This window comes from Meles meles, chromosome 6, assembly GCF_922984935.1.
Source record: "Meles meles chromosome 6, mMelMel3.1 paternal haplotype, whole genome shotgun sequence".
NCBI lineage: Eukaryota > Metazoa > Chordata > Mammalia > Carnivora > Mustelidae > Meles > Meles meles.
Window position 1 is genome coordinate 78579327 of NC_060071.1, and position 27710 is coordinate 78607036.

At 53.2% G+C, this 27710-nt stretch overlaps 4 protein-coding genes across 8 annotated transcripts; 2 read left to right on the forward strand and 2 right to left on the reverse strand.

Moving 5' to 3' along the window:
• Window positions 1-9816: 9816 nt before the first annotated feature.
• On the reverse strand, window positions 9817-16197 carry DHRS1 (dehydrogenase/reductase 1). 3 transcript variants are annotated; one of them, XM_046008700.1, is made up of 9 exons: window positions 15941-16197; window positions 15301-15452; window positions 13869-14012; window positions 13635-13714; window positions 12163-12295; window positions 11698-11844; window positions 11107-11176; window positions 10489-10569; window positions 9817-10324 (listed from the first exon to the last, which is right to left on the reverse strand). In XM_046008700.1, exons 2-9 carry the CDS (start codon window positions 15448-15450, stop codon window positions 10188-10190), a joined length of 942 nt encoding a protein of 313 aa, XP_045864656.1. In that variant the 5' UTR covers window positions 15451-15452; window positions 15941-16197; the 3' UTR covers window positions 9817-10187. The 3 variants fall into 3 exon arrangements, with proteins under 3 accessions (XP_045864656.1, XP_045864655.1, XP_045864657.1); XM_046008699.1 differs by having other exon boundaries at window positions 15301-15474; XM_046008701.1 differs by lacking the exon at window positions 15301-15452 and having other exon boundaries at window positions 13635-14012.
• A 55-nt stretch (window positions 16198-16252) lies between these two features.
• NOP9 (NOP9 nucleolar protein) lies at window positions 16253-21563 on the forward strand. 2 transcript variants are annotated; one of them, XM_046008693.1, is made up of 10 exons: window positions 16253-16614; window positions 16831-17283; window positions 18228-18338; window positions 18579-18720; window positions 18813-19005; window positions 19637-19777; window positions 20155-20280; window positions 20437-20673; window positions 20863-20968; window positions 21308-21563. In XM_046008693.1, the coding sequence occupies exons 1-10, from the start codon at window positions 16368-16370 to the stop codon at window positions 21463-21465; spliced, it is 1914 nt and encodes a 637-aa protein (XP_045864649.1). In that variant the 5' UTR covers window positions 16253-16367; the 3' UTR covers window positions 21466-21563. The 2 variants fall into 2 exon arrangements, with proteins under 2 accessions (XP_045864649.1, XP_045864650.1); XM_046008694.1 differs by lacking the exon at window positions 20437-20673.
• Window positions 21564-21578: 15 nt separating this feature from the next.
• On the reverse strand, window positions 21579-24328 carry CIDEB (cell death inducing DFFA like effector b). The gene is made up of 5 exons (XM_046008696.1): window positions 24154-24328; window positions 23695-23839; window positions 22728-22877; window positions 22298-22488; window positions 21579-22143 (listed from the first exon to the last, which is right to left on the reverse strand). The coding sequence occupies exons 1-5, from the start codon at window positions 24192-24194 to the stop codon at window positions 22005-22007; spliced, it is 666 nt and encodes a 221-aa protein (XP_045864652.1). The 5' UTR covers window positions 24195-24328; the 3' UTR covers window positions 21579-22004.
• Window positions 24329-24926: 598 nt separating this feature from the next.
• Window positions 24927-27473, forward strand: LTB4R2 (leukotriene B4 receptor 2). Of its 2 annotated transcripts, XM_046008698.1 has the most exons (3): window positions 24992-25055; window positions 25524-25633; window positions 25985-27473. In XM_046008698.1, exon 3 carries the CDS (start codon window positions 25995-25997, stop codon window positions 27069-27071), a length of 1077 nt encoding a protein of 358 aa, XP_045864654.1. In that variant the 5' UTR covers window positions 24992-25055; window positions 25524-25633; window positions 25985-25994; the 3' UTR covers window positions 27072-27473. The 2 variants fall into 2 exon arrangements, with proteins under 2 accessions (XP_045864653.1, XP_045864654.1); XM_046008697.1 differs by having other exon boundaries at window positions 24927-25633.
• The last annotated feature ends 237 nt before the right edge of the window (window positions 27474-27710 follow it).

Below are 27710 nucleotides of genomic sequence, written 5' to 3' on the forward strand. Positions count from 1 at the left end.
CTGGCAGATACCAGGTAACTTTGGAGGTAAGTACAATGGAATGAATGACAAGTGTCTTGCTTTAAGGCAAAGGGCGCTATCAGGAGTTATATTTGGTCTCCTGTGTGGGAGAAGTGGGAACCACACAGGTGTCTGAGGGCTGTGATCTGAATGATGTTTAAGGAAAAGCTCTTACTGCCCTCTTTGTGGACAAAGGAACAAGCAATAATTGAGTACCAACAGAACCCCACACATCTTCTTTAATGTACTCACTACCTATATCAAGTTGTTAATTTATCCATATTTATTTATTTATTTATTTTAAAGATTTTATTTATTTATTTGACAGAGATCACAAGCAGGCAGAGAGGCGGGCAGAAAGAGAGGAAGGGAAGCAGGCCCCCCACTGAGCAGAGAGCCTGATGCGGGGCTTGAACCCAGGACCCTGGGATCATGACCTGAGCTGAAGGCAGAGGCTTTAACCTGCTGAGCCACCCAGGTGCCCCTAATTTTATCCATATTTAAAATGAGAAAACAATGCATATAGTGGCTTCACAGAAGTTAAGTGGCTTCCCAAGGTCATACAGCAGGGAGGAAACACAACCAGAATTCGAACCATAGCCTGGGTGGCTGCCTACCATATAGATGGGAGCAGCCATTGCTAGAGGCTCAAATTTGAGCTTCTTAAGGCCTGGAACCCTTGTTCCCTTCATGCTGACCACCCCTTCCCCTGCCAGTTATTTCTCTGCAACCACTCCCCAACACACACACACACGCACACACACACACACACACACACACACACACTCACAATGTTCCTAGAACCCTGAGCCAGTCATGGACCAGAGATGGTTCGGAGGGAGCAAGGAGACCATGAGCCCTTGGTCACAGTCCCAGTCAAAGCTTGGCTAGAAGCCATGATCTGAAGGTGGGGAGAGTAAGGGGGAGGTGGGTCCCATCGCCAGTGCTGGGCCTTGTGCAGAGTGTGGCAGCATATGAAATATGTTGATATTTGTTTAGTATCAGAGCTGGGTTTGAGAGTGTTCTGGGTGCCCGGGATACAGTGCAGGACCAGAAAGACCTGGTCTCTGACTTCCTGGAGCTAGACTTAATGCAGTGCTATGCTAGACTAGAACTTTCTGCAGTGTGGAAATGTTCAGTGTCTGTGCCATCCACTATAGTCACCGCTGGCCTCATGTGGCTATTGAGCACCTGAAATGTGCCCAGTGCAATGGATCTAATCTAATCTAATTTTAATTTATTTACGTTTGAACAGCTACATGGGGCTAGTGGCTAGTATTGGACAGAACAGTCTCATGGGTGAGACAGACATGTCAGCATGTAAGCTGGAACAGGGCAGGGGCCCATGGAGAAGAGGCACTGACCCAGACTGAGGTCAAGGGGCGTTTGTTCTAGTTCTAGTGATATATAATGGTTTAGGGTTTCTTTTCTTAAAACTCCTAATGTTTTGTGGTGCCTGGGTGGCTCAGTGGGTTAAGCCTCTGCCTTCAGCTCAGGTCATGATCTCAGGGTCCTGGGATCGAGCCCTGCATTGGGCTCTCTGTTCAGCGAGGAGCCTGCTTCCCCCTCTCTCTCTGCCTGCCTCTCTGCCTACTTGTGATCTCTCTCTCTGTCAAATAAATAAATAAAATATTAAAAAAAAAAACTCCTAATGTTTCTTTTTTCTTCCTGTAAAACTTGTCAATGAAGAGCAACATATATACTGAAAGTGTTCAGCTCTGATCCTCCTACTTTGAGCTACTTTGAACTCCTCAGCCACAGGTATGGGAAAGGGAGCTATTGTCTTCTAGAAATACAGGGAGTAGAGAGCAATGTGAGGAGGGGGGCCAGTGAGTGGATATAGACCCACTATGAGGTAAGACTTTCTAATAATTAAAGCTGTCTAAAGATGGAATGAGTGAGTTGTGACCTTACCATCATGGGAGGTAATCAAGCATGTGTTGTTTAACCACTTTTTGACAATGTGGTCAAGGACATTGAAGGACCCACCCCAGAGTTCTGAAAGGTTCTGATCCTTCGGTGGACCAGGGGACCAGAATGACTCAAAGTCCAAGAAGATCCTCTGTATCACCCATTCCCCCAGCTCCTGGAATTCCTTGGGTGTTTGGTCTGAGTGCTTGGATTTTTTTCTCTTCTCCCTGCTCCCCAGTTTCTTCTGCCAGGCTGGGAAAATCACTCGATGGCACACTTCCTGGCTGGGGAAAAGGAAGGAATGGGCTCGATGATGATATCAGGAGGACAGACCCAAAAGATAGGAGGACCCCAAAGGGAAAGTCCCCACAACAGTGCATGGTATTTCACCCAGGGCACAGTGGGTGCTGACTCATGTCGGCATTTCTGGGGGAAGAGATGCAGGGAAAGCATCCAGGAAATGGGGCTGAGAAGCTGGAAAAACTCCCTGAGCCAGAAGTGGAGCCTCTGTTATGGCACCAGGCACTGCACGGGGCGAGTGGTGATCATGACAGCATTGCCTTACAATTGCTTCGGGTAAGATATGGAAGCTGAAGGGACTCCATCTTAGAAAGGCTCCACTTCTGCTTTTCTCTGGTAGGCCTCACTCACATATGCTCTGTATTTCCCCTTGCATCTGAGTACAAGAAGTCCTCCTTTGCTCCCGCTCTAAGAGGGAGGCAAGAAAGTGAATCATTCTCTGTGTTTTATTCCAGGCCCCCGTACGCCTGATAACATCTAGAGATCCTGAGCATGTTCCAGGACATTCGCTTTGAACAAACTGTGGCCGGCATCGGTCATGTGTCCATACCCCTTAACTTCAGTGATTTACAGAATAACACTGACACCTGCCTTGGATCGGACCTACTCCAGATGCCTGGAGGAACATGTGTGCTGGACCCCTTTCCAGAATAAGCCCCTAGCCCCCAGCAATGGAGAAACTCACTCCTTTTCTAAGTGTCCCAGACCCTCCGTCTCCTAGACTCTATCACTTACGCTATTCGGTAAACTCTGCTCCCACCTTCTCCTGGCTCGAGTTTGTATTCTATCCTATGTGAAGCCAAGGACCCTCTTGGCTGGTCCCGTGGCACCCCTCTAGGTCATCGGCCCCAGCCTGCCCACATCAAGAGCACTGGTGGAGGTGAGAATGTGGCCAAGAAGCTCACTGCCTGGCAGGGTCTGAGTGGCGACCACCCCTGAACGACTCCAGGGGGTGCTTTGGGTTCAGGGCATATAAAATGTGAATAGTGCCAGGAGGCAGTGCCCTCAGGCTCTGTGCCCATGTGAAAAACAGAAGCCGTGGAACAAGGTGAGACTGTGGGTGTCTGGAGCAGGAAGGGGTAGATGCTCTGGTTGGTAGATGAATATGGGGGACAAACAACTAGTCCCGGAAAGGAGGCACTACTTCCGTGGGGGTAGACCCAGCCCTGAGCCCTTCCCTGTCCCCTTCATTCATTCAACAGATAGCAACTAGGTCTCCTCTGTGCTGGACACAGTGACAGGCATGGGGGCTATAGTAGTGAGGAAAACACAGATACAGCCTCTGCCTTCATGGAGCTTCTGGCCCAGAGTAGGCCTGTCCAATAGAACTTTCTGGATGAGGGAAATAGTGTAAAGAGGTAGCCAAATAACTGTACACACAAGTGTAAGGTTACAGTCATGCCCTTACAGAGAGGGGTATCGTGCTGGTGTGTCCTATGGGTGGCGGAGGAGCTGTCTTCTGGGGGGGGGGGGGTGTAGATTTCCCAGGGTAGTGAGCTTAGAGCTGGGGCTGTGGATTGGAGGCTGGTTCCACACCTCCTCTGTGCTGCTCCAATAGTGGGGCCTGTGGCGCCTGCATTCTAACCCATTCTGTGGGGTACAGCATCCCTATTTCCACTCTCACTGTGAACTATCCAAGGAAGCTCATTTGACCACAGTGGTTGCTCAACAAACATTTACACAATCCAGCCAGTCATCAGGCAACAATCAGTGAGCCCCAGAACAGCCCCTGCTGTCACTGAGCTTATACTTGAGTCGGGGAGACACACCCTGTAGAAACAAATACATATAAAAGGTGATTTTAGCCAGTTGTAAGTGCCCCAAGGAAAATTGAAGAAAGGACTGACACGAGCTGGCAGGGGTGGTAGGAGTCCTGGGGAAGAAAGGATGAGTGAAGGAATGAATGGTGAGCACTTAAGGTCAGAGCATGCACACTGCACCCCCACTGGGCTGGGGCAGGGATTTGGAGGGGAGCCAAGACTCTCAGATCCTAGGGCAGGGAGCTTGGAGCAAGGTAGGGAGGTGTGGTCAGGGGTGGCTGCACTCCAGGCCTCTGGGCAGGTCTGAGTGCTCGGGGAGGAAATGGACAGGGAGTGCTGTGGAAACTCAAAATTCCGAGTAAGGAAGGAGTACACCGGAAGTGCTGACAGGACTGGAATTGTGTGCTTGTCCCCCGTACATCCATTCATGACTCAGGTTTGAGCTCAGAGGGGAAAGGTGGGGCAGGGAGGGCCCAGCATTGAGGTTCAGAGAACCTGCCTTGGGTTGGCCAGCCTCACCCCCCGCCCCCTGCAGAGGTGGGTGGGGAGGGGGCACCTAGCTGGCAGCCTTACTGGGCAGTCTTCTCCTGGGCCCAAGCCCCTGAGGAAGGGTCGTGGAGGCTGAGATATATGTGGTGAGCAGGATTGAGGCTAAGGACTGAGGAATACCTGAAAGCGCTGTCTGGGGAGGGTTAGACCTGGGCACATAAGCTGGTCCAGCCCATCGGACTCCAGTAGGGAAGTAGGACCCTTTCCAGGAGCTCCCACTGGGCTTGGGAGCTCAGCCATGCTCTGGGTAGTATGGATACTCCAGGCACTGTGTTCTTCTGTCTGCAGGATTTAAAGATTCTGTGAGTGTGGGGAGTGAAGGTCCAAGGCCCAACCTCTGACCTGGGGGGCTTGTCAACCTTAACTAGGGGATAAGGTGAGGAGAACATCTATGGCTCCAATACTAGTCAAGAGCCAAGCGAGTGTCAGAGGTTCCCCAGAAAGGGACAGGAGCAATGGAAGGAGGCAAAAGTTTCTAAGACATTGAGATGGGTCTTATGAGAACAATTCTGGCAGGTAGAAATGGGGCTGGGGTTGGGAGGGGGTGACACCTCAGGGAACAGAATAGCTGGAGCAAAGCCACGGAAGGGAGGTGGTCAAGTTGAGGGAAGAGCAAGTCTGAATTTGGCCAGGGCACTCTTGGGTTGAATGACCTTGGGAACACTTTCACCATCCTGCCCAATCGCCAACTCCAAGATCCTCCCAAACCAAAACCAAACAACCCCATTCCCCCAAAACCAAGTAGCAGAGGCAGGGGGGTGCTTGGCAAAGAGCCTGTGTTCTGGAGTCATACGTTGAGGCTAGGCTTTTGCTGTAAAGACTTGCAGCTTGGACAACGACCTCAACTTTTCTGAGCCTCAGTTTCCAGAGCTGTAAGAGAGTACTTACCTAATGTGGCAGATGTGAAAAGATTAAGTAAGACCTCGGAGGACTGCTCAGGTCATTGCAGGTGCTCAATAGATGCTAATTCCCTCAGCTTTTACCATAATACAAGTCTCTGGCTGGCTCAGCTGTTTTTAAGTGACAGTCTAAGTCCAAAGCCGAGTCACCTTTGTTCCCTCCTATACGAACCCCTCTGGGGATGCCAGGCATTGTCTGTTTGTGGAGTTCAGGCTTTGTTTATTTCTTCTGGAACCACCTCTGCAAGGAGTGGGGAGCCAAGATCTGCTCACTGGAGGTCAGGTGCATATGCATTTGTACCTGCTAACAGAGACTACACCAAGCTGACCCTTTGTCCTCCCTCTGCCTCTTTCCTAGCATTTCTCATGGGCTCCTCCATTTCCAAGGGCTTAGAAAGGGGTTCTTTTCCCTCCTAGTTTCTCTTATTACCGAGTTAAGCATAAGCAGCTTCCAGTCCCTCTGGTCTTCCGGCACACAAGCCCAGGCAGGCCCTGGACCCCTTGACCTTGCTGCAAACAAGCCGGCCACTTCTAAGCTCCCTGAGGCACCTCAGCACAGAAGGCTGTGGCATCCACCCTGAGAAGGTCCAGCCCGTGCCTGTCCTTCGCTCGTGCTTGGGGCCGGTTCTGTCTCTGCAGCTCAGTGTGAGCTCAGCGTGGGCCAGGTCGGCCTGGTCAAACGGGAAGCCCCAAGGCTCTGTGAATGATCCCCGGGCAGGGGCACCCATGGTTGAGTGTGGGGTGGGGTGGCCGGCCGAGGTGTGTGTCAGGAAGGGATCAGGGCAGACCCAGATGAGCAAGGACTGGACCGAGGTGTATAGATTCTAGCTTTCAGGACAGGTCACCGAGGAGGAGTTCCCATCAGTTCCTGAAGTCCCCTTTGGGTGTTGTGAGGGGGGAGATCCAGGCAAGGGTAAAGAAAAGCCCACATGAGGGCCCCACAGGAGCCTAAGCCCAATGGGCAAATCAAGATGAGGTGGTTGAGCCCAGGCCTGTCTTTTTTCCTTCATCATTCTGGTTCCTACCCACCCACAGTCTTCAGAGGTCTTGACTTCCTCTGATATCTTTTCAGAGGCCCCTCCAGCAACTTGATCTCCCCATCCCTGGGCACAGTCCCCATGGTGACCTCAGAAGTCACTTTGCTAAAGCTCCCCCCATCCCATCTGTCCCCTTGTCTTTACCACCTAGGTTGGTCCACCCCTCCACAAAGCCCCTCTCTCTGGACCCTTCTGCCTATGCCCTCTCAGGGCCCCCATCCTTCCACTGCTCCTCCTGGCCCCACAGCTCATCCTCCTCTGCCCTTTCCCTGGCCCCGGTGCTGAATATTCCCCTTGCCCTTCTGTCTCCCGGTCAGCTGACATCGGTGGCAGCTTCCTCCGTGCCCAGCCCTGGGCAGGGAAAGGTGGATGGGTGAAGGAAGGCCTCGTGAAACAAAGGTCTGGCTCTCGATGTGCTTTCAGTTATCATCATGAGACAATTAGACAACCATGGGGAGACCCAGGGTGGGACTCAAAGAAGCAGGAGGGGTCAGGGTAGCCAGGCTGCCTCCCAGGTTGCACACAACTCTTGCTCCTTTTGGGTTTCACTTTCCTGGGCATGTCACAACATTCTCATCCCTGCCTTTCCCCGCAAAACCTCATCTCCATCTCAGTTTCTACCTCCAGGCATCCGGGGGCATCCTTGCTCATCTCGGTCTGTCCTGATCCCTCCCTGACACACGCCTCGGCCGGCCACCCCACCCCACACTCGACCATGGGTGCCCCTGCCCAGGGATCATTCACAGAGTCCTGGGGCTTCCCGTTTGACCAGGCCGACCTGGCCCATGCTGAGCTCACACTGAGCTGCAGAGACAGAACCGGCCCCAAGCACGAGCGAAGGACAGGCACGGGCTGGACCTTCTCAGGGTGGATGCCACAGCCCTCTGTGCTGAGGTGCCTCAGGGAGCTTAGAAGTGGGCCGGCTTGCTTGCAGCAAGGTCAAGGGGTCCAGGGCCTGCCTGGGCTTGTGTGCCGGAAGACCAGAGGAACTGGAAGCTGCTTGTGCTTAATTTGGTAATGAAGGAAATTAGGAGGGAAAAGGACCCCTTTTGTGTCTCAGGACATGCCCTTTATTTTTTTAAAGATTTTATTTATTTATTTGACAGAGAGTGAGAGATCACAAGCAGGCAGAGAGGCAGGCAGAGAGAGAGAGGGGGAAACAGGCTCCCCGCTGAGCGGAGAGCCCACCACAGGGCTGGATCCCAGGACCCTGGGATCATGACCTGAGCCGAAAGTAGAGCCCTAACCCACTGAGCCACCCAGGCGCCCCTGCCCTTAATTTTCTTAGTTAGAAATAATTAAACCTCCCCACTCCTCCTCTCTCCCCATTTTTTAAGTCTTTGGTCAGTTCTCTAATGGAGCTAGTTGCTCCCACCTGTATTCTCAGAGTGTGAACTTGGCTATGGCACCCATATCGCAAACGTAACTAGTCTTCCCAGGGCCTGGCATGGTGCTGTGTGTAGGCATAAACAAACATTTTTTTGGAATGAATTTTGGAATTGAACCCCCGGACCAGAGTCCTGTGACTCTGCTATTGGGCTTCTCAGATCTTGACTCTCTTCCACCTCCAATCAAAACCCACTGTCCATGTTTCATTCCCTCTGAGCTGTTACTCTATTGCTTGTTCTGAAGAATGACTGACACTTGTTGGAGGGAAGCAAGATGGGGTGCCAGGAAGAACACTGCCCCTCTGGTTTCTTGGGATACCAGTACTGAGGTCTCTCTCCACGTTCTGTGGACCCTGGAGGCCTCAGTTCACGCCCTTCCTCATCAGTGGAAAGTCAAGATGGCTTCCAAGTTCTTCCGGGGCTGAACTGAAAGCCCTCTGTGGGCCAGGCCTGGTTTATCTTGTGCTTTGTGTTCCCAAAGCCAAGAATGGTGATTGGTACAGGGCATATTCTTAAATATTTGTCAGGAGAAGGAACTGACGGCTTTGATGGCTGCATATCGCCTGGGGTTTTATACGTTACTTCATTTCATTCTCAAAGTGTTAGAGCCAAAATTTTTATGTAGATTTGCATGAATCTGAACCCACATTCTTCCAAATTTTCCTTGTGGCCTTTAGGCGGCAATGCCATCACGCAAGGATTTGTTCTAATGACGGCTGTGGAAGGCTGCAGGTCGAGAGGCCCTTATTGGTATTGTAGCATATAGGCAATGCCTCTGCCCCCTCGACAACCTTAGGAGATAACAGGAACTGAGGGGGGATGAGTGGGAGGGGGCAAGAGGGTGCTGAGGACATCTGATCACTGTGACCTACATGGGGCGCTTGGCCAAATGGTGGATTTAGGTATATGGTTCCAATCACATGCTAAGCCAGCTCTAAGTAAATAAATAATAAATAACTAGAAGCCCTGATTAATAGCTTTTCTTGTTTTTTGTGGCATGCATACTGTCGCTGAGGCTAAAGTCAAGCTGCAAATGTTGAAGTCACCACAGACTGCAGAGCTGGAAGAGCACAGAGTCGGTGCTCACGAGCCAGGGAGCTGCCCTCACGTACATTGCTGGCACGTAAAGCGGTGGGTAAGCAGTGCTGTCCCCAGAAGCCACAGGAAGCCCAACTTCCACACAGGCTATGGCAGCTTTGAGAAGCCTTAGCTCTCACCCTGCCTTTTGCAAAGAGGAGAAATGGTCTTTGTGCCTCTGATGGACAGTGGCTGTCCCATTATGTTGATGGCCATCTAGGCTGCTGCTGGGCAGGCTCCCTCACAGTGGTCCTGGGCTCCCCTTGGTCACACACCCCAGGTGGCCTTGCCTCAGGCTGGGACAGCTCCCGGCGCAGGCCAGGCAGCGCTACAGGGCTCTTGCAGCCAATTCCTCGGGAAGCAATTCTGGTGGTACCGTCCCGAGAGGAAGGTGCCTGCAGCTCTTCCTCCGCCTCTCGCTTCGATATGGACAGTAATTTCCCTAATGCCAGGAAATCATAAACACCAAGGAATCTGCCCTTGGCACCCTGAGATCAGGCCCAGCTAGAAGGCAGCGGGCATCCCTGAGGAGATGGTGGACTGTGGGAGTGGGAAAGGACTGCAAGACAGGGATGTGCCTGCTTCTGGTTGCGAAGGGACCCTGTTCCCCAGGGAGGCGCGGAAACAGGCCTCGTGGCCTGAGATGGGCAGCTCTACAGGGAAGAGCAGGAACACATCTGGAGGAAAGGGGCTTTGTCCTGGCATGGGAACTCCTTGAGGACCTAAACATTTTGTATATCTTGGAGTTTTTCTCTCAAGCTCTTAACACTTTGCTGAGCACACAATCGACAGTCAAAACTTGCCGAAAGAGAAATGAGACTTTTTTCTTTAAAAAGATTTTATTTATTTATTTCACAGAGAGAGAGATTACAAGTAAGCAGAGAGGCAGGCAGAGAGAAATGGAGAAGCAGGTTCTCTGCTGAGCAGAGAGCCTGATGTGGGGCTTGATCTCAGGACCCCGAGATCATGACCTGAAATAAAGGCAGAGGCTTAACCCATGAGCCACCCAGGCACTCCAAGAAATGAGACTTATTAGCCCCCAGAATGTTTTCCAATACTAAGGCAAGAAGTAATATGTAGGAGCAGGTAAAATTAAGGCATAAAAGGAGGATCCATAAAGGCCCCAGGGCTCACCCAGGACACACAGGGGAGGTCTTCTGTCCCTAGCAAGGGTATGAGGTAGGCAGGAGGGGCTGCCCTGTTATACCAAGAGGCCCTACCGCGTAGCCTGAGGGAGAGCAGAGTTATGACGTCAGGCCAGGAGGGTTAGAACTTGCTAGCGTAGAGGGTCATAATCCACTTAGGCATACGGAGGAAGCCAGGCAAGTAGGAGGCCAGCCAGCCCAGGCTGGAACCATGGGAGAGGACGGACCTCAAAGACAAATAGTCTTGGACGGGGCGGCCTGTGGACCACAGGAAAAGGAGGAGGGTTAGATCCTCATTTCCCACTCCTTAGACACCTCCGCCTTGGCTGAAACCCTGAGTGGGATGTGAGGGAAGAAGGAACTGAAAGAGTGTGGGAGGAGGAGTGAGCAGGCAACAGAGGACGGGAGGCCTGAGCTCTTACCATCCACATCCTGAAGGTTGTAGCGTCGCGCAAGGTCACAAGATGGCAGCACCTTCCCACTCAGGCTCAGGATATTCGGGTCTGTGAGCAGATACAGCCGAGGAGGCATGGAAGTGATGCAGTGTGACAAGGTTTGGGCCCAAAGGGACAGGGCACCACTGAGACAGGCTGAGGTGCCCAGAATTGTTCCGGTTCCTAGGAAGGTTCTTAGCCTCTGGCTCCTGGCTACACTTCCTGTAAGCCAGTTCCTGAGGTTCCCAAAACCTCAGACTGGGCCGTTTTGGGTCTCCAGAAGTCAGAGAAAAGAAGGTCCTGTCCCTCTACCACCTCCTGAGCCAGGACTCAGGACTGGATGCCAGCTCCCTGCAGGTTCTCCAGACCTGCCCGCCCTTCCTTCCTTCCTCTTTTTTTAGGTTTATTTGAGAGAGAGAAAGAGAGAGAGCGCACACAGAGGGAGAGGGAGAAACAGTTTCCCGCTGAGCAGGGAGCCTGATGCAGGCTCGATCCCAGGACCCTGGGATCACAACCCGAGCTGAAGGCAGGCACTTAACTGACTGTGCCCCATGAGTGTCCCATCTCCAGCCCCCTTCTTGTTACCACCTGCCCCAACCTCTTTACCTGTTGCCAGAGCCACCACACATTTGCCACTCATTTCTGTGGTCTCCCCCGAGGAGAAATTAGATCTGAGCTGAAACATAGGGGCAGAGAAGGAAAGGGCTAATCTCCAAGAGAACTGCCCACATTTCTTCCCCACTTTCAGTTCCTATTCCAGGAGAGACAGGCCCTCATCACTGCACCTGCAGGACTCAGAATCCCGGAAGGTGCTGGAGCAACTCTTCCTTACATCCAGGTGAAGCCTGGACCCACTGCCTCTCCTAAGTGGAAGCATCTTGGGATGTCAACTACGTCTGGACCACCTAGGCTAGTTCAGTGCAGGGCTCAAGAGCATGGGCTTCAGGGCACGAAGCCTTTCCACTTATGGCATACATGACCTTGAGCAAGTTTCTAACATTTCGGTTTTGCCGTCTGGGAAATGGAGATAGTATCTCCCTTACAGGATGAAAGGGCATAACGTGTGTCGAGTGCTCAGCCCTGCGCCTGCCAGAGTAGGCACCAGGGGACTGGCTGTTAGTGTTACTGTCTTATCATTGGGGATGGAGAGGCTGAGTCCTCTGCATCCTCTGCCTCCCTCGCCCTCCCCTTGCCCACCTCCTTCAACAGGGGATCGTTAGTATCATCGTTTTTCACCATGACCTCCTTCAGAAGTTCTGTCTGCACCAACCCTGGCCACAGAGACACATAGCTGACCCCATGGCGCCGCAGGTCCTGGGCACAGTCCGCAGCCAGTCTGTCGCACTGTAGAAGGACAGAAGGCAGGGTAAGAGCCAGGGCATGTGGCCACATCCCCTTCCTCCCCTGCCTTCCCTGCTTCTGCTGGGGACGCCCAGCCCCCTTACCCTTCCCAGAGCCCTGTCTCAGCTGTCTACCTCCCCAGTGTGCTGCCTATTCTGGCCACGTAGAAGGAGCCCGGGCAGAGGAGCTGTCTATGGAGGGGCATGAGGGGGAGAAGGCCAGTCGGCCTTACTACTCTGACCACTGGGAACTGTAGCTCCTGAGCTAGAGGTACCATCATGGTCCAAGGCCTCCCTAACCCCCGTGCTATTGGATCCTCACCGCAGCTTTGCCCACACCATAGGGGACATTGAAGAGATACTGCAGCCCCCCAAGGGAGGAGATGACCACGATGAGCCCCCGGCCAGCTGGAACCATGAGCCGTGCTCCATACACTGAGCACAAGTAGTGGCCTCTAGAGAGTGGGGTAAGGAAGGAGAAGGAACAAATGATGTCCACCGCTGGCCTGGCTGCCATAGCCCTGGCAGCTTCCTCTGCCCTCCAGTGGCTGTGACTGCTGAGAGAAGGCCACATGGGGCAGCCATGGACCTGGGGAATCAAGGGCTAGAGGCCACTTCCTGAGAGGAATACTGGTAAAACGAACCACCAATGGATGAGTTAAAAGGAAAAACTTAGTTTTTCACCTTTCTATGTAGGGAAAACCCAGTGCACACATACTCGGTAACCAGAAAAACATTTCATTTGCATGGAAAATGGGACCCTCCAAGTGGAAACAAGGAAAGAATTATAGTTTCAAAAGGAAAGCCCAATGTAAGGCAATACAGAGGAAAGGCACGATCAATGTGTACATGAATGTGTGTGGGGGAGGTGAGGACATGTTGCTGGGCTTCCAAGAGGCTCACCAAGTGGCCTTTATTTTGGAAAATTCATCAGGGCTCAGGGGCCAAGGTCTGGACTTCTCTGCCTTATAGGCTCATAACCCTGACTCGAAAGAGATGAGAGTGTGGAGGGCCTTTCCCTTTGGAGGGCTAAGCATGCGGGCATTGCCAGTACCAGCCTTTGGGTTTTCTTTTCTTGCCTCTTAGCTGACCACCCCTCCCTGTCCTCGTCGTCTTTCTTCTACCTTGGAAATCACAACTGGATTCTAATCCTGCTTCCCTGGGATTGCCACTAGAAGCTGTGGGTGTTCCTAAATGCCTTAGTCACAGATTTTCAGATAATCTCTCAGTTACTCCCACACGTGGCTGATCACGCCCACGGAGTGCAGTTTCCAAGAGGGCACCATTGTTCCAATACTAAAAAAAGAGACACAACTGGTGTATCATGCTAGGGGAACTCTGCCTGCTGTGTTTCATCTCGTTCCCATGCCAGAAGTATGTGCAACTCTGACGTGGGAGTGCCCCTGCCTGCGGATCTGAAACGGCAGGCACTCACTCTCAATGACTGTCTCTTGATCTAAAACAAAAGAACTTCTTCCTCTAAGCATTTCTGTCAAGATCAACTACAGGTGGTGTGCCTGACTGAGGAAAGGAGGCTCCCTTCTGGGCCATGCATTTAGATGTGCAGAATAAGGCAGGAAAGAGGCCAAGAGCAAGTTCAGATGAAATTACTGACAGAAACAAGGTAAAATTCAATGTTCCCAGGTACAGAGCCACCTGGATGGAAATTCCCCAGGGGTATAAAATGAATGGGACAAGGAGAAGAGATGGGAAGGTCAGAGGGACAAGGAGAGGGCACATGGGGAGAAGTCCAGGTGCACGCAGCCCTTGTGGCAGGAGAAAGGGAACACTCACCTGAGTCCAACATTGTTGATATCATCCCAGATGGAGGCAGGGGCTTCCCAGAATGCCTTCTTAATGTTTTTCATAAGTGCCTGGAAAGCACAGGGGGTGTGGTGAGTTGGAAGACCTGAAGGCAGGAAAGTATGAGGGGCTGGATAATGAAAGGGACGGTGAGTGAGAACGAGCATTCCAGGGTCAGAGGGGGAGGTTAGGCATGTGGAGCTGGAATCAAAGTTTGAAGAGTACTGGGACTCCGGCATAGGCGTTGTTGACCAGCACATCTAGACGCCCTTGCTGTTCCCGATCCACTTGCTCAAACAAGCTTTGCACTTCACTCTCCTGGCTTGAATCACACACCACAGGAACACACTGGCCCCCTCGAGATTGTGCCTGGTGAGAGACAGAGGGGATATGAGTTTATAGTTGCACATGAATGTGCAACGCGAGGCAACTCTCTTCAACTCCCAGCGTGGGGGACAGAGAGGGCAATTGGAGGCATCAAAGCCAGCAGCTGAGGGATGACGATGAGCAATATCGCCCTCTGGTGTCCATCTGAGGAGCTTCACGAACGCTGGGTCCTTTTCCTGCAGACCCCAATGTACTGGGATTTCAGGTTTAAAATCTACATTTACTGAGGCCTACCACGGGCAAAGCATTGTACTCTGCTAGTGGAAGGCAAGGCACAAATAAGGCAGGGGGCTGCTCCTGAGAAAGGAGTATTTCTCTCTCTCTCTCTTTTAAGATTTTATTTATTTATTTATTTGACAGAGAGAGATCACAAGTAGGCAGAGAGGCAGGCAGAGAGAGAGAAAGGGGGAAGCAGTCTCCCCGCTGAGCAGAGAGCCCAATGTGGGGCTCGATCCCAGGACCCTGGGATCACGACCTGAGCCGAAGGCAGAGGCTTAACCCACTGAGCCACTCAGGTGCCCCAGAGTATTTCTCTTTTTCCTTCTTCTCAATCATTCCCATCTCTCATGCTCTGAGCTCCCACCCTACACAGTCCCAGCCCTCTGACAGTCACCTCACCAATGCTCCCACCTAGCAACTGAAAAACCAAAACTCTCAGCTATGAACTATTTCTACTTTCCATTCTATCTCACCTTCCATAAATGTGTCCCAATCCTCCAATTTCACAGGAAGAAAAACACGTTATTCAAGACCAATCCTATTCTCCAGATCCATGCTCTGGGTCCCACCCTCTTACCTCCTTGCTTCCTAACTGCTCGCCCAAGCTCCCAGAGCATTCTGTGCCTCTGATTTCGTGCCAAGGCCCTATCTTTTAGAAGTAGAAGTGACATCTCACTAGTCTTGGTTAACCTCAGTGCTTCATGCAATGTCTGGCAAACCAAATATTTATTTAACTGAAATCCAGTAGAAAAGTCAAGCGAAAGTGCACAGCTCAATAAAGTCTTGCCTAAAATAAAGGAAACCACAGGCCACAACCCTTCAGTTGCAATTCCCAAAGGTCTTAAACAGAAAGTTTCTTCATAAAACTCAGTGGCAAACTTTGACCTGATCTGAAGTTATTTATTCGCTTTATTTATTCTAGTTTGAATAAATATGGACACTGTGTTGAGGAGTATTATGGTTTCAGGTAAGGGATTAGTGGACACAGTGGTTAATGGGAAGGGCTACCTCAGGTGGTTTCTGCTCCTGTGGTCCCAGAGGAAGCACCCACCTCTTCAGCAGTGGCCCGCAGGGTGTCCATATGGCGGCCAGTGATGTAAACTGTGGCACCTGCTTGGCAAAGTTGCAAGGCGATGCCACGGCCAATACCCCTGGAAGCACCAGTCACCACACACACTTGGCCTTTCATAGGAGCTGCCATGACTCGGAAACAAAAGGGGGAAATCTGTGGAAGCAAAGACTTGCTCTAGGGAAGCCTGCAAACTGTGAATGCATAAGGGTGATCCTGATAGCGGTAGGAGGGGGAGGCAAGGTTGGAATCCTTCGAGCAGAGAGAAGTTTCAGAGCGGGACAACTGGGCAGGCTGCAGGGCAAGATTGTTAGTCCTTTCTGGGAGGTGAACGAGTTGGCCTTTGCCGCTGGCTAGGAGCCGTCAAGGCACAAAGACCCCAGGGGCTGAGTAGGACTGTCCAGGGCTAGACACCTACCAGGACTCTGAAAGCGGCTGACAAGGTGGGGTTCTGGCGTGGCTGCCCCTCACGGAGGGTCCACGCAGGCTGCTGGGCTATCAGGAGCTCTGGGCTCTGGCGTGGCCCTGTCAGGCCTAGCACGGAGGCGCGGCTTCCAGTTCCAGGGTAAGCGCAAAGCCCAGGGACCCTGAGTCCTAAGTAGTGGGAGCTCGCACTCCTTACCTGCTACTCGTGCGGTCTTGGAGTCTCGGCGCCGTCTGGCTCGCAAAGTCCTTGGTCTTCGAGAACTTCAGTTCCGGCCGCTGGGGCAGGATGGGGATGCCTGAAACTGAGTCAGAGTATGAGGCTGGGGAGCCAGTCTGCGTTCTGGCCTAGGATCAGCTGGGGGCGTGGAGGAGAGGGTCGGTCTGGGTCGGTCTGGGCTGATTCTCAGGAGAGACAGGGCTAAACGAACGGAGGCGGGGCGACCTGGGAGCACGCCCACTGCCGCCAGGGTAGGAGCCGTCGCGGGACTATGACGTATACGCTGCGCCCGGAGCGCGACGGCGTTTCTAAACTGCGTGCGGTCCAGTCCCTGCATGCGCCTGGCAGCTTGAGGTTCCCTTTTCGCCGGGGAAGCGTTGGCGGACGGACACTGGCTTTACCACCCATGGGGCTGGGTCCGCGTTCCCCCAACAAGGCGGGGCGTCGGCTCCCAGCAGGTGGCAAACGGGGGCGCGGGGCCAAGGGGTCGGGGCGCCCCCGACCAGGCCGCCAGCGGCCATCCTGTTCGCCTCCCGAGGGGAGCTCGGAGCCGGCCCTCGGTGTGCACTCTCACCTGAGTCCCGAAGCTCTCGGGTATTTCCGCCGGGCGCTGTCCGCGCTGAAAGAGGCTCCCGAGACCGGAGAAGAACGAGGTGGGGAGCAACCGCAGGGTGGGACTAGGAGAGATTCGTTGGGCATAAATTCCAGGACAGGAAGGGAAATTTTCATGGGTCCCCAGGGCGAAGGGACTTAATCTCATCTCCCATACCCTCTTCATCGCTCCCCCCTCTCTCCCTCACTCGGTTAACTGATGGAACATAAACTATTTTCCTCTCAGTCTCTAAAAATTTCTTTTCTTGTCTATCCAGAACTGATGGTGCACAATGTTTTGAAGGAAGTGGAGGCTCAGGCCCTAGCCTTGGCCACAAACAGGACTGGCAGTGAGATTATGCAGGAACTGTTGGGATTCAGTCCCCTGAAACCGCTCTGTCGCGTCTGGGCTGCTTTGCGCTCCAGCTTGCGCTCTGTGGCCTGTCATCGATGCGGGGTGCATGTATTGCAGAGTGCTTTGCTGCAGCTACCTCGATTGCTGGGGAGCCCGGCGGAGAAGGACGTGGAGGAGGAGGAGAATGGCAAGGATGGTCCCTTGGAGACCCTGGAGGAGCTGGTTTTGGGACTAGCCTCTGAAGTGTGTGATGATTTTCTTTCCTACTGTGGAGACACACATGCCAGCTTCGTGGTTAGAACTCTGCTGCAGGTGTTGGGAGGGACTCTCCTGGAGTCTGAGAGAACCAGACACCGTGTCAGACACCAGTCATCTGGTAAGTATTGCAAGAGAGGGAGTGGACCTAGAGGAGAGTTTAGGAAGTCCAGAAGGAGAGAGTAAGCAGAGGAGTAATTCCTCATGACTTTGAAGAATTAGCAGAGAAATGAGGACAAAGCTTAATAAACCAAAGATTAGTGTGAACAAAGGCACAGAGGTGAGGCTGCATCTGTGTGTTTGAGGGGCAGCTAGTGGGATGGGCCTGGGGCAAGAGGTGATTCATTTGGGCAATGGATGTCAGTTTCTTTTTAACCACAACTTATGTAATTTTTTTAAAACATCACCGAACTGCCTATGTGTATGTATATAGATACTGAACTCAAACCAGAACTTTGAGAAACAATATTCTTAATTGATATTTTTCCTCTGGTTTGTTTATTTATTTATTTGATAGAGACACAGCAAGAGAGGGAACACGAGCAGGGTCAGAGGGAGAGGGAGAAGCAGGTTTCCCGCCAACCAGGGACCCCATTGCCGGGCTCCGTCCTTGGACACTGGGATCATGACCTGAGCCGAAGGCAGACACATGACTGAACCAACCAGGCACCCCTTCTCTGGTATATTTTATTCTGTTCTGTTCCATTGAAAAAGACCTGGTTAAGATCCACTAAAGTGGTTTCATGATGCAGTCATAGGCAGTGCCCTACATTTTTAAAAACTCTGGGAAATAAGGTTAGAGAGTTTAAAGGAGGCCTGATTTCTGAACAACTTGAATTCCTGATTGAGAGTTTGGCCTATCTCCTATGGACCTCTGGAGAGCTGGTTGATATTCAGAAAAATTAAAACAGAAACATAGTCTCAGTTCAGTCATCCAGTTGAAAAGACAGATTCATACATATACTGCATCTCGAAGCTGAATCTTTGATCATCTGTGGACTCATTCTCCCTCCTGGATGGTCCTTTTTGATCCCAGAACTGCACAGGTTTTTGTTCTTCTTTCAGATGCACAAAGGGCCCCGGCTCGGGAATGTAAGCCAACTGATTTTGAGGTCCCTGAAACTTTCTTGAATCGCCTTCAGGACCTGAGCTCTTGCTTTCTGAAGGACATTGCTGGTAAGGAGGCTGAGAGAAGGAGGGTCTAGGACCCTTTTTTCTGGAGGTGATTGTCATCATGCAAAGCCCTCACTTAGATCAGTCATATTCCTCTTCGAATCTGATCTGGTTTATATTGCAGACTTTGTATAGAGTCTTTATGTCCATAGTCCCTGGTACCTTACTGCTTGAGGTTAGAGATTATACAGGTTGTCTGGATTTTGGAAGAGCTGTTTTTATTATTTCTGCTGTCTCCCCCAGTATTTATCACTGACAAGATCTCCAGCTTCTGCCTTCAAGTGGCCTTACAAGTCTTACACCGCAAACTGCCCCAGTTTTGTGCTCATGTCTGCAGTGCTGTGATCAGCTATCTGAGTAGCCGCAACCCCTCAGCAGACGGCAGGTATGCTCAGACTGTGTGAAGTGATTGGAGTGACTCGGGTATTTTAGGTGAAGTAGAATAAGGCTGCCTGATCACATTCTCCTTGTCCCTAGCCCGCTGCTGCTATTTCTGCGGGATCAGACAAGCTCCAGACTCCTGGAGCAGGTCCTGCTGGTGTTGGAGCCCCTGAGGCTCCAGAGCCTCTTTGAGGATCACTTCCAAGGGCAGCTGCAGGCCCTTGCTGCACACCCAATTGCAAACTTCCCTTTGCAGCGTTTACTGGATGCTGTTACTACCCCTGAGCTGGTGAGTTGAGAATGGGGCTGGATCTCTTTCTGTACCCTGTTGTTTTTGCTAGTTCTTGTTCATTGGGCTTTATTTTATCATGTGCCTACCTTGGTGTCTCTGTGTGCTGGCCATTCTCTTGGAAGGGTTATTCCTGGGGTTTTCTCAGAGCTTAGGACAAAAATGCCTTCTTCCCAGAAAGGATTTGTGTTAGCTTCTCAGGTCCCTGGCAGGAGACTGGCTTAATTCAGATTTGCAGCTTGAGGTTCCATGGTCCATTCAGACCCTGGGTACTTAGCTACAGATATGTATGAGTGCTGGAGCTATGGCCATAGCTTCTTTTTGCTTTTGCTGCTTAGCACCAATGCATGCTTGCCTGTGATCTCATGGGTTGGGAGTTGGAATAAGAATGGCAGATTTAATTCTACTATTCCCTTATCTCGAGAGGGTGGCCATATAAAGTACCCTGCTCCCCCCAAGTGAGGGGGTACCTTGAAGACTGCACCCTGATCCTGGACTTTATGTGACCAAACCAAAACCCTGATATTGGCAATGTTTATCTAATGTTTTTAGTTTCCAGTAGGATTTCTCTGAATAACTTAGTCTACTGTTACAAAATGTCAAATATTCTTCTTTCTGTGTCTCTCCTCAGCTGTCGCCTGTGTTTGAGGAGCTGAGCCCTGCCCTGGAAGCTGTGCTGGCTCAAGGTCACCCAGGGGTGGTCATTGCCCTTGTGGGGGCCTGCCGCAGAGTTGGGGCCCACCAAGCCCAGGTCCTGCAGCTGTTGTTGGAGGTGATGTTACCCGCCACCCGTTTATGCCCTCTATTCAAATTCTACTGGTGAAGACTTCTCTGATCTTTGGTGGTTGTATCTCTGGTCTCAGAAGGTCTCATTCCCGAGGAGTTCACAGATATGGAGCGAAATGAAGCCAAACCCATCTCATAGCCCTGGCATGAAAATTGTCTCCCAGAACTAAGCAACTTAAGGACTAAATGTTTGTTCAGCCCTTGTCATGTGTATAGAGGCTAGGGATACAGCAAGGCAGATGAAATCGTGCCCTCTCCCCCAGTTTACATTCTCATGTCTCTTGAATGCTTTCCCCTGTCTACAGAGTTGGGGTTAGGGATGAAGTTGTTCTCATATTCATCATGTTTTGTCTTCCCCTCTAGGCCTTCCACTGTGCAGAGCCCTCTTCCCGGCAAGTGGCCTGTGTGCCTCTCTTCGCCACTCTGATGGCTTATGAGGTGTACTATGGACTGCTGGAGGAGGAGGGGGCGGTGCCTGCAGAGCACCAGGTGAGGTAGGAGTGGGGCCAAGCCAGTGACTAACTGGGGGCCGGGGTTTAAAAAGTCCTTCACCTTTGTGGTGAAGGTGGTAAGGCCTCTGGCTTCATCCAGGCAGAGATGGCAGTTTGGTGGCTGCCTCCTAATGCCCTCTCTCTGTCCTTCCAGGTGGACATGGCCACAGCCAGGGCGCTGGGGGACGTGACAGTCCTGGGGTCCCTCCTGCTCCAGCATCTGTTGCATTTCTCTAGCCCTGGTATCATACTTCAAAGTCTGGGTGCCTTGACGGGACCACAGCTTCTGACTCTAGCCCAGAGCCCTGCTGGCTCACACGTGTTTGATGCTGTCCTGAGCAGCCCCTCCGTGACGCGCAAGCAGCGCCGCCGTGTGCTGAAGACCCTAAAGGTTCTGTTTCTGATCTGATGCCCCCACCAGCATCCATTTACGAGAACATGAGCTTGCCCCAGTACTGTCCTTCAGAGTCAGAGAGAGAATATGTAGTTCTCAGATTCTTTTGACTCCACCTATAGACTTCAGAAACTTCACTTCCCCCTTGCCCTTCCCAGCACACCTACCTTGCTTGTCTCACTGCAGGGACAATATGTGGCTCTGGCTTGTAGTCGCCACGGCAGCCGTGTACTAGATGCCATCTGGAGTGGAGCAGCCTTGGGAGCCCGGAAGGAAATTGCCACTGAGCTGGGTGAGTACCGGCCCCTCTCTCTGACCTTTCCAAACTTTCCTCACTTCAGGTAGCTGGGTAGCTGGAGAAGGGACTTAAATTTAGCAGAGACTTTGGTTCTAAAGGGTGATGATGGCCATGAGTTCTTAGCAGTTTGCTCTCTTCCCCTTCTCCTCTGTTGATTATTCAGCCCTGTGCACCCATGCCTCCCCTGGTTTCTCTTTGGAGAGTGAGGTATTAGTTGTCCTGAGACCAGCCCAGGGCCCAGGGAACATGGAGGGGCCTTCACTCAGGGAGAGTCACTTTGAGCATGGTGGGTGATTGCATGACGATACTGAACATGAATGATTCCATTTGCAGGTGAGCGGAACCAGGAGCTGATGAGAGACCCTTTTGGCCACCATGTGGCTCGAAACGTAGCCCTGACTACTTTCCTGAAGCGCCAAGAGGCTTGGGAACAGCAGCAGGGGGCAGTGGCCAAGAGGAGGCGGGCTTTGAACTCAATACTTGAAGACTGAGGCCTTTGGATCTGGGACTGAATGGTGATGGGGGAGTGGTGAAGGGCATATCTGTCCTGTTCCCTTTGTAGTTTAAGTTGGAGTCAAAAGCCTTAATAATAAATACTTTTTTGTATTTTTATTGGAACTGTTTTGTTATTTTGGGGAGAAGGGTATAAAGAAATCAAGGTCTCAGAGGCAGAGAGAGCTGAATTCAGTGCTTTGGGAAGCTGAGGGGCAGGAGGAGGTGCAAAGAATCGAGATGTAGCAATGATCAGGGTGGAATCGAGATGCATGCCGATGGGCTTGCGGTCCTTCATGGTAAGTAGGAGGCCAGAAAGATGGCTAGGAAAGAAAGAGCATTCTTCAGGACAGGGTATAGGCTAGGGCTGGAAAGCCTTAACAATGGTATGCCATAACAATGGGCTTAGAAGACAGTGGGGAAATCAGGTGAGTCATCTCATCTGCACTGTCCTCACATCTCCAAAGCCAATGCTGTCACAGTCCTCACGGTGTGTCTCTTGGAACGAGTCTAGGGGCAGAAAGCTCAGAGCCCCTTCTCAATAGGGATGGAGGTGACCCTGCCGTTGCCAGTGCCACTGCTCGGCCCCTTCTACTACATGGCGGAGGCTGGAGGCAATTCCCAGCAGCATATGGCCCAGGCCTTGCAGCAATGCAGAGGTCCAACGGAGGAGCTCCCTGAAGGGTGGAGACAAGATGGAGTCAGATGGGTGGGAGGAGGCCATCGAGGGGGTTTTCCACAAGGGAGAGCTAATGGGGTAGGTGTGTGCAGAAGGAATTAGGGGGCTGCAACTGTAGGGGGATGGGGAGACATGACCTGTTGGTCTCTGACCTGAGTACTTTCTTTGGGCCGAGTCCTTGAAAGTCACAGCTCATGGAGTAGAGCCCATAGAATGTGGCTTTGATATTGAGGCTGCCAAAGAGGTCTCGAGGGTTTTGCTTGTATACGTCGAAGGTGATGCGGGCGATGTCCTTGCTGTGCTTGGGCTTCTCCCGGCCCAGGCCATATGACAGCATCCCACTCTGTAGGGCACCTCCATCAGTGCAATGCACCCCACACACAGGGAGCCACCACTATGCCCCAGCAGCACTGGGTCAGACCCACCCTTGCCTGGACTGTTTGTCCCCTATAAGGAGTCCTTGGCAAATTCCTTGCCTCTCCCAGTGCCTCTGCCCCCAAGATCATGGCTGGGCTAGAGAAGCTAGAAGAGAGAGCCAGAAAGGACTGGTGGCCAACAACAGCCCCACTGTGGGCCTCTCACCCTGCTGGGGCTCCAGTTCTGCCCACACTCCAGCACCATCAGGCATGTGTCATCCTCCAAAAGCTGGAAGAAGTCTTCACTCTCCACAGCGGTCCCATCCTCCTCCAGCACCAGCGTTAGCATCCCGCTCAGGAGCAGGGCCTCCAGTGCCTGCCCAGCCACGGAAGCAGGAGGGAAAGGGCAGAGCTTAGCCATGCCCTTCCCTCTCCAGCGACCCTGCGTCCATTGGTTGGTCCTAGATACTGGCTGATAGACCAACTCTACTTCCTCACTAAGGGCTGACGTCTTTTCCTAATTGTTCTAAGTCATTCTCCACATCATTGTCTTCTCCTGCTCCTCCCCTCGGAGCCATTCCTACCGGCTTAGAATTGAAAAAGCTCACTTGCTTCTGTTGAGGTCCATCCTTCGGTCTTATCTCCAGTGTCCTACCTCGCGGTCCCCCACCCTCAGAGAGTCCTCCAGAACTGTTTTCAGTAATAATGACCCTTAACCTTTTTGAGTCTTAGTGTCACATATCTATGTAGCACTTTACATACATTGTCCTCTTTGACTCCTTTCAGTAACTCTAGAAGGAAGGTGTATCCTTATTTCCTTTTAGTAGATGAAGAAACTGAAGTTTTGGTAGATTGAACAACTTCCTACAGTTTGACATTAGCAAACCTGCAAGTCCTGATGGAATCAGGACTTGAACTTGATTTGTCATACAAATCATTCCACACTGACTTCTGAATGCCATTCCTCCAACCCTCCCTTTCTACTCCTTCCTCTACCCCCTGGAAAAGAAATGAATTGATCCAAGTACAGCATTGGTCATTGGGCTGAAAATCTCCCCCCACCCCCTTTTAGTCCTCAGAAGGATGGGCAGCCCTGTACCTAACCTCAGTCTTTCTGCTCACTCCAAGTTCTTACTCTTCTCTAGCCCTCTGGCTGCCACTGCAATAGGAACTTAGGGATTAGGCTCGCTTACCTTGTCTAGCAGTTCCTGGCGGGTGGCAGCTGTTAGACCTTTCCGCGTGGTCCGCTTGTGATCACAGACTCGGAAAGGTCGCTGGGGTGGTGAAGCTGAAGTCCAGACTTTCCGGCCAAACTCAGAGCCCATACTGGATACCGACCTGGTGGTAGGGAAGAAAGGTCTAGAACTGAGGAGTTCGGTGACTGCAGTGGGGATGATTGGGGGAGGGGTGCTTGGAGAGTTAGGGAGGGATCTGGGTTTGGAGATCAGAGTAGCCTAGGGAGAGAGGGAGAGACCATGGAGTGGGGGTGGTGAGTGGTGGTTCCATAGCTGGACAAGCCCGCTGTGGAAAGTGGTGGGGAGGGGAGAGGAGAAGGGGTACATGAGTCTCTGAGTCTCCTAGCCACTGAATGGAATTTGGTTGCCATGCACTATCCTCAGAGCTGGAGGGTAGAGAGGAGGGTTAGAAATCACCTGAGCAGGCCGCTGGGGTTCAGGGCTGAGAGGTACTCCATGGTGGAGGGAAGGAGCAGGAGTGTTGCCTCTCCCAGTGACTTCTGGGCTCCGTGGTTCTCTGCTGTGCTGGGGCTGAAGTGGTGGTGTTTTCTGTTAGATCTCAGCCCCAGTGAGATGGAGGATGAGTCACCCCGGACTCTGGCCTCCCCTGCTAGGCCAGTAAGAAGGGCAAAGTCTAAGGGGAGGGAAAGGGGAGGGAGAAAGGAGGGGCCTACATGGGACCATGGAGGAGGGATTGAGGCCCAGAGTTGCCCGCAAAAGTCACTGAAGCTTGTGTGTGTGTGTGTGTGTGTGTGTGTGTGTGTGTGTGTTGCCGGTGTGTGCTAAGGATAAATGTTGTGAGAGGACAGGATATGATCTCTGGTCTTTTTCTTTCTATGGGAGAATTTCTAGGGATTGTTTCTGGCTCCCAGCCCTTAGCAGCGTTCTGTGATTTGTGCTGGACTTGCTGCCACCTACTGTGAGAGCCACAAACTGCAGCTTTGGGAAAAGGGAGGCCCGGCTGAGGGTGGGATGGTGGGCAGGGCTTGGGCACTGGTGTCCTGATTCCTTGGGAGCCCCCAGTTCCAGCTGTTGACTGGGCAGGTGTCTTCCCTCTTACTTCCATTTTATCAGTGTACCAGGTCCCCCTGAAATTTCTGCATTTCCAGGCTTTGCCTGACCTCTTCACCCAGAGAAGCTTCTTGTCGGCATGGTTCTACTAATGCACCATTTCTTTTCTTCCTAGCTTGTATCCTGGTGGAGCCTTGTAGCAGGGTGTCTTGGAGGTTGTATGTTGTGATTCCTCACGGAGGTTATAAGCCCCTCCATGCGTCCTCCAGAACTCAGCACCATGACTGGAAGTTGTCACTGATAGCCCAGTGAGAGACCCCGGTGGGGGCGGGGGGATGACAGGAGCAGGGCCTGAAGTTAGAGATGAGAGGAACAGGTAGGAAACTGAGGAAAAACAAGAGCTCAGCAGGATCAGAAGTCTGGAAATGGGCCAAGACAGAGCAGCCGGGGTAATGAGTAATCTGGGTCACCTTCTCTGCTAAGTGCAGGCCCGGGAAGGCTGAGAGCATGTAACAGACCCGCAGCAGGACTGGGACAACTAGGGCCAGAAGTGGGGGAGGAATGAGTGCACAGGCAGGACCCCAACTCAGGACTCAGCAGTGTCCCTACATGATCTGTGAACCTAATCTGTACCCTGCAGCTTACCTGTTTCCTAGGGAGGTGGACTCTCACACGCCTAGACGTGTTAGTGATGGGAAAGAGGAGAGTGCCGGAGGGGCCCCAGTGAGAGGCTGGAGAAGAGCTCCACCTCGTCCCTCCCCATTCTCATCTCACAGGGCAAACCTGACAGGCGCAGGACAGGAGCAGGCACATCACCTTCTGTGGCTGTGACTTTCAGCTTCCCCAGGCTCCTTGTGGGCCCAGGATCTTACTAGCTCCCGGCTGGGTAAGTCGATCTGCACTTGGGACTTCCCACCACTCACTTTAGCTGAGGTAGAAGGAATGGGGCTGGACAAAGGAGGGCCCAGCTACAGGGGTGGAGGTGGAGGTAGTGAGAACCGGGGAGTCAGCACTGGGAGATGGGGGTGGTCAGCAGACTGACAGGAGGGGATTTGGGTTCCAAGAAGCAGTGTTTGAGCTGGAGCTAGGGTCCACCAGGAAGTAAAGTCAAGGCTCCTAGAGGGAAGACAGGGAAGTGGGGAGAGACACAGTCCCTTCTCCCCCGGCAGAAGGGGCCTTTGCCCCACCCCCTCAATGCCTTCTCTGGTCCTTTCCGTGCCCCCCCCCCCCCCACCAGACGTGGAAGAATGCTGGCCTGCTACCGACCCCCAGGGAACGAGACGCTGCTGAGCTGGAAGGCCTCGAGGGTCACGGGCACGGCCTTCCTGCTGCTGGCGGCGCTGCTGGGGCTGCCCGGCAACGGCTTCGTCGTGTGGAGCTTGGCGGGCTGGCGGCCCGCACGGGGGCGACCGCTGGCGGCCACGCTCGTGCTGCACCTGGCGCTGGCCGATGGCGCGGTGCTGCTGCTCACGCCTCTCTTCGTGGCCTTCCTGGCGGGCCAGGCGTGGCCGCTGGGCCAGGCGGGCTGCAAGGCCGTGTACTACGCGTGCGCGCTCAGCATGTACGCCAGTGTGCTGCTCACCAGTCTCCTGAGCCTGCAGCGCTGCCTGGCCGTCACCCGGCCGTTCCTGGCGCCCCGTCTGCGCAGCCCGGCCCTGGCCCGCCGCCTGCTCCTGGCCGTCTGGCTGGCCGCGCTGCTGCTCGCCGCGCCGGCCGCCGTCTACCGCCACCTGTGGGGAGACCGCGTGTGCCAGCTGTGCCACCCGTCGCCTGCCCATGCCGCCGCCCACCTGAGCCTGGAGACGCTCACAGCCTTCGTGCTCCCCTTCGGGCTGGTGCTCGGTTGCTACGGCCTGACGCTGGCGCGGCTGCGGGGCGCCCGCTGGGGCGCTGGGCGGCATGGGACTCGGGTGGGCCGGCTGGTCGGTGCCATCGTGCTCGCCTTCGGCTTGCTCTGGGCCCCCTACCACGCCGTCAACCTCCTGCAGGTGGCGGCCGCGCTGGCTCCGCCGGGAGGGGCCCTTGCGAGGCTGGGCGGGGCGGGCCAGGCGGCTCGAGCTGGGACTACCGCCCTGGCCTTCTTCAGCTCCAGCATCAACCCTGTGCTCTACGTCTTCACCGCCGGGGATCTGCTGCCCCGGGCCGGCCCCCGCTTCCTTACGCGGCTCTTTGAGGGCTCGGGAGAGGCTCGAGGGGGCGGCCGCTCTAGGGAGGGGACCATGGAGCTCCGAGCTACCCCTCGGCTCAAAGTGGTGGGGCAGGGCCGGGGCGATGGAGACCCCGGGGGCGGAGTGGAGAGGGACAGTCAGGGATGGGATCCTTGACACCAAAGCCTAAAACCTGGACTGCCTCTTCCCTGTCCCCTTCCATCGCCCCTCCCCCAAAACTCAGGGAACCGCTCTGGAGGGTTTGGGGAACCTTCTCTGGCCACAGTTTGGATCTTTCTGGACAGGCCCAGCTCCCTCCAAACGGAGTGACTGGAAGGGGTGATGGTGTTGCGTGCTTGCAGGTTGTCCTGTGCCCGTGTGCCAGAGCTGCTGACTTGCTGCCAAAAGATACTGTGAAATAAAGGCAGGGGAGGGGGGCATCATGTGATGGCATAAGCATGCCCCCACTGGTGGTTCATCATGCCTGACTTGTATCCAAGCCACCTGGTTCTCTACTGGGTCAGCCCAAGGCTGGGCACCGCCAGCCTTCAGTGGCATCTTGACTTGTCCTCCCCAGCCCAGGTGGCCTAGTTCCCCCAGGCCAACCCATTGAACCACTCTGGAAATAAAGGGAGAAAAAAAGGAAAGCTATGGGTAGTTGAATGACAGATGGGGACGGGATCCATTCTCTGGGGTCTGAAAGAGCTGAGGGGAGAAAAACCTGGCTCTGGAAGGAGAAAGACCATCCGTGGGGCTTGGAAGGAAAGTTTTCCCGTCTTGCGGCTGGTGCAGTGGGGAAGGAGCCCTGGGCGTCAT